At 63.4% G+C, this 4569-nt stretch overlaps 2 protein-coding genes across 6 annotated transcripts in view; one reads left to right on the plus strand and one right to left on the minus strand.

Annotated features, from left to right (window-relative positions):
• The window catches only part of STAB1 (stabilin 1), a 28911-nt gene extending 26086 nt beyond the window's left edge, over positions 1-2825 (plus strand). For 4 of the 5 annotated variants that reach the window (XM_005862350.2, XM_005862346.2, XM_005862347.2 and 1 more), the window contains 13 exons: positions 46-150; positions 305-412; positions 494-687; positions 776-920; positions 999-1132; positions 1221-1386; positions 1472-1581; positions 1666-1785; positions 1868-2017; positions 2060-2164; positions 2248-2394; positions 2471-2587; positions 2669-2825. In XM_005862350.2, coding sequence (XP_005862412.1) covers positions 46-150; positions 305-412; positions 494-687; positions 776-920; positions 999-1132; positions 1221-1386; positions 1472-1581; positions 1666-1785; positions 1868-2017; positions 2060-2164; positions 2248-2394; positions 2471-2587; positions 2669-2725 — 1658 coding nt within the window. In that variant the 3' untranslated portion in view covers positions 2726-2825. Of the gene's footprint in view, positions 1-45; positions 151-304; positions 413-493; positions 688-775; positions 921-998; positions 1133-1220; positions 1387-1471; positions 1582-1665; positions 1786-1867; positions 2018-2059; positions 2165-2247; positions 2395-2470; positions 2588-2668 lie in introns of those variants that run through there. The other variant, XM_014536519.1, reaches the window with a different exon arrangement.
• Positions 2735-4569, minus strand: part of NT5DC2 (5'-nucleotidase domain containing 2) — a 6236-nt gene continuing 4401 nt past the window's right edge. The window contains exons 10-13 of the mRNA XM_014536524.1: positions 3522-3608; positions 3297-3437; positions 3150-3214; positions 2735-3067 (exon numbers count right to left, since the gene is read on the minus strand). Of these exons, the coding sequence (XP_014392010.1) occupies positions 2806-3067; positions 3150-3214; positions 3297-3437; positions 3522-3608 (555 nt within the window). The 3' untranslated portion in view covers positions 2735-2805. The remainder of the gene's footprint in view (positions 3068-3149; positions 3215-3296; positions 3438-3521; positions 3609-4569) is intronic.

Genomic DNA, 4569 nt, shown 5'->3' on the forward strand with positions numbered 1-4569 from the left:
TGGCCCGCGTGCCAACTCCCTCCTCCTGCTTGTCGCTTTCTGTAGCCTGTCGCTGTACCTCTCATGGCCACTGTGATGAGGGCCTTGGGGGCTCTGGCTACTGCTTCTGCGACGAGGGCTGGACTGGGCCACTCTGTGAAGTGCAGCTGGGTGAGTGACCCTGTGCTGGTGCCCACCCTGCACACACCAGTGCATGCCCCAACTGCACACTCAGGTGGAGGCACTGAGGGTGGGTGGGATGGAGCTGGGGGCATCCAGGAGGGCAACTACTAACCTTGATATGTGGGGTGGGCCCTGGGGACAGAGCTGCAGCCTGTGTGTGTCCCACCCTGTGCACCCCAGGCAGTATGCCGTGCAGGCAACATCTGCGAATGCAGCCTGGGCTACGAAGGGGATGGCCACACGTGTACAGGTGAGCAGGTGGGAGGGGATATGAGGTGGGAGGCCCATTCCCCTCCTGTCACCTGGTCCAGTCACTCTCTCCCTTCCCCAGTGGCGGACCTGTGCCAGGATGGGCGTGGTGGCTGCAGTGAGCATGCCAACTGCAGCCAGGTAGGGACAGTGGTCACCTGTGCCTGCCTGCCAGACTACGAGGGTGATGGCTGGAGCTGCCGGGCCCGCAACCCCTGTGAAGACAGCCACCGAGGGGGCTGCAGCGAGCATGCGGACTGCCTGAGCACCGGCCCAGTGAGCAGGGGGGAGCCCAGCAGCTGGGTGGGGAGGTCCCAGTGGGTTCCCAATCCCTCAAGGGCACCTGCCTGCTCTCCTGCCCCAGAACACACGGCGCTGTGTGTGCCACGCCGGCTATGTGGGTGATGGACTGCAGTGTCTGGAGGAGCCCGAGCCACCCGTGGACCGCTGCCTGGGCCAGCCCCCACCGTGTCACATGGATGCCGTGTGCACAGACCTGCACTTCCAGGGTGAGCTTCCCTGCCTGCTCCGTGCCTGTTTCTTATCTCAGGGCCCCAACTGACCGCATCCCTCCCTCCCTCCTGCAGAGAAACGGGCTGGTGTCTTCCACCTCCAGGCTACCAGCGGCCCTTATGGTCTCAACTTCTCTGAGGCTGAGGCAGCATGTGGGGCCCAGGGAGCTGTCCTTGCTTCTCTTCCTCAGCTCTCGGCTGCCCAGCAGGTGCGTGGGACCCAGGAGCATGGAGCCAAGCCTGTGGGAGCCCCTTGAGTTGGGCCTTAGGTCTCAACATCGCCCTCTACCTCTACAGCTGGGCTTCCACCTGTGCCTTGTGGGCTGGCTGGCCAACGGCTCAGCCGCCCACCCCGTCGTTTTCCCTGAGGCAGACTGTGGTGCTGGTCAGGTGGGCGTAGTCAGCCTGGGCACCCGGAAGAACCTGTCAGAGCGCTGGGATGCCTATTGCTACCGTATGCAAGGTGCAGCCGCCCCCACCATGCCTCACTCCCCCGCTCTGCCCCTTCCCACTGACCCACCAACCCACTGAACCCCCCTCTCCCGCAGATGTGGCCTGCCGATGCCGCGATGGCTTTGTGGGTGATGGGATCAGCATGTGCAACGGAAAGCTGCTTGATGTACTAGCCGCCACCGCCAACTTCTCCACCTTCTACGGGGTGTGCAGAGGCCCGAGGGGTTCAGGGTAGCTGGGGTCCCTGGGGAGGGAGCCTGCTCACAGCCCTGTCTCCACACCCTCCCAGATGCTGCTGGACTATGCGAATGCCACTCCTCGAGGTCTCGACTTCCTGGATTTCCTGGACGATGAGCTCACCTACAAGACACTCTTTGTCCCGGTCAATGAGGGCTTTGTGGACAACATGGTAACCAGCAGGGGGTATGGCCTGCTCCCTCTGGCTGGCCCAGGCCAGCAAGCAGGGTGAGTGGCCTTGGCTTTGCCCACAGACACTGAGTGGCCCAGACCTGGAGCTGCATGCCTCTAATGCTACCTTCCTGAGCACCAACGTCAGCCAGGGTACCTTGCTCCTCTCCCGCTCAGGCCTCAGACTTGCCGTCAGTGGTGTGGGCTCGGACAACAGTTCTTGGGCCCCTGTGGTAAGTCTGGCCCCTCCCCCCTGACCTCTGGTCTCCCTCCAGGCCCCAAGGACAGTTGTGGTTGGCCGCGTCATCGTGTGGGACATCATGGCCTTCAATGGCATCATCCACACTCTGGCCCGCCCCCTCCTGACACCCCCACAGCCCGTGAGTAATGGGGGTGGGGAGCGGGCAGAGCTGTGAGGGCGGAGACAGCGTGGCCATGTCCTTGATGTTCTCTTTGTGTGCAGCGGGCGGTGGTGGCACCCGGGGCCCGGCCTGTGGCAGCTGGCGTGGGGGCTGTGGTAGCCGCTGGGACACTGCTGGGCCTGGTGGCTGGAGCGGGCTACCTCCGTGCCCGAGGCAAGGTCGCCGGCTTTGGCTTCTCTGTCTTCCAGGTAGGACTGGGAGGCGGGTTGGGGTTGGGGTCACGGATGTTGCTCTAGGCCCCTCACCACTCACCTCTCTTCTCAGGCAGAAGATGACGCTGACGACGACTTCTCCCCGTGGCAGGAAGGGACCAGCCCAACCCTGGTCTCCATCCCCAACCCAGCCTTTGGCAGCAACGAAACCTTTTGTGAGCCCTTTGATGTGAGTGTGGGGGACGGGGAGAGTGGGGGGACGTGGGCCCAGGGCCTGGTCTCAGCCCAGCCCACTGGGTCCTCCCTGCAGGACTCGCTCTTGGAGGAGGACTTCCCCGACACCCAGAGCATCCTCGCAGTGAAGTGACGCGGCAGAGGCAGCGGGAGAGACCCCTTTATTGCCATCGGGGCAGGAGGGCGGGGCCTGTTCTGGACAATAAAGGTTCCTCAGCGGATGTGGGCCATGTCACTGAGGAAGGGCGTCTTCATGCAGCCGGTGCAGAGCTGGTCCATCCAGAGCGGCGCCTCGTGCTGCAGGGGCGTGCGGCGCGGGTAGAAGGTGAAGTCCACGCGGTAGTTGAGCAGGCAGCTGAGGGAGGCCATGTACAGGTCGGAGAAGCGCACGAGGCGCCGTGAGAAGTAGGTGGGGTTGTGGAAGGTGCGGAAGATGCTCCCAAACTGAGCGTTGAACAGGGCCTTGGTGAGACACCTGGGGAGGGAGACAGGACACACTCCAGGGGCCACACAGGACGGGGTGGACGGGGCTCCTGCTCTCGCCCCCCCCTGCTCACCTCAACTCCTGCCGCTCCTTCACCCAGGAAGCCAGCACCTGCCGTGACTCGGCATCCTGGTAGGTCTGGGGGAGACAAGTGTGCCCTGGGTGTGTGCCCAGGTGGCAGCCCTGGTCCCGCCCCCGGGAAATCTGGCCAGCCACGCACCTGCATGCGCTCCAGCAGCCCCGTGAGTGCCTGCTGCCACGTCAGCGAGTGCATGTACTGCTCCGTGTTGATGATGCGGATCTCACGCTCCAGCTCAGGAATGATGGCACCTGTGCGCCAGCCGTGCCGCAGCATGAGATCCTGGGGGGCAGGGTGGAGGACAAGGCTCAGCCCCAGCTGGGGGGCACCCTCCCCGGCCCAGAGGCCCAGTCTTGCCCCCCTCACCGCCAGGTCACTGTAGAGGTGATCTCCAAAGTAGAGCACACGGGGGCCACGCCATTCTGTCAGACGCAGGAAGTCAAACAGGTTTCCCTGGGGACAGGAGGGGACACGGCTGAGCCCAGTGGACCCAAGGGACTCCCATGCTGCCAGAAGCACGCCTGGTTCTCCACCCCTTCTCCCCGATCTCAGACAGCGAGGCCTTTTCGGCCGGATGCTGGGCTGCCCTTTCCCGTGGCCTGCTGTCTCCTCTGGGCTCTGGCCCTTGCTACCTCCGCCTCACACTCAGGCAGGGGGTTGCCTGCTGCAGGAAGGTCTCCTGTAGGCCTGGCACGGTGCCCGTGTGCCTCCAGAGTCTCCCCTCCCCAAGGCCTCACACCCACCCCAGGCGAGGGACCGAGTCCACTCTGTGGGAAATAAACGGCAGCAGCGACCCCATGACCCTGAAGTTCTGGCCTTCCTGGCCTGAGCCCAGAGGGACCCGGGAGACCAATGGCAGACCTCACTGAGGCCATCTGCCCCTCCTGCTCCGAAGCTGGAGAAAAGATGAAAACACTCAGCCAGGCTCAGACACAACAGAGGAAGCTCCCAGGGGAGAAGCCAGGGGCCCGGAGCAGGAAGTGCAGCAGCCACAGGGCAAGCGCCCACACCCCAGGTGAGAACTGCTACTCAGCAAAAAGGAGTCACTAAAGCAGGAGGCCCAGGGAGATGAAAGCACAGGTGGCTGCGAAAGACTTCACTGTTGACAGGAGCTCAGTGGAGAGGCTGAGGTTCAGGGACCTGCAGGAGAGGGAGGTATGATGGGCAGAGGGGATGTGCCCTGAATGAACCAAGAGGAAGAATCTGGAGGCACAGATGCTGAGTCAGGAAGGAGCCTGAGCAGCAGGAGAGGGAGGGAGGTGGGGAGGGAGCAAAGAAAGACAAGAACCAAGCAGGATCCAACACACACACTTCGGAACATCAGGCGTAAGGAAACATCTGAAAGCTGCCAAAGGGAGAGTCACATGCTCCCCGCAAAGCTGCGTAACCCTCAGAGCAAGGGAACGTCTGCCCG

Source organism: Myotis brandtii, unplaced genomic scaffold (assembly GCF_000412655.1).
Source record: "Myotis brandtii unplaced genomic scaffold, ASM41265v1 scaffold164, whole genome shotgun sequence".
Taxonomy (NCBI): domain Eukaryota; kingdom Metazoa; phylum Chordata; class Mammalia; order Chiroptera; family Vespertilionidae; genus Myotis; species Myotis brandtii.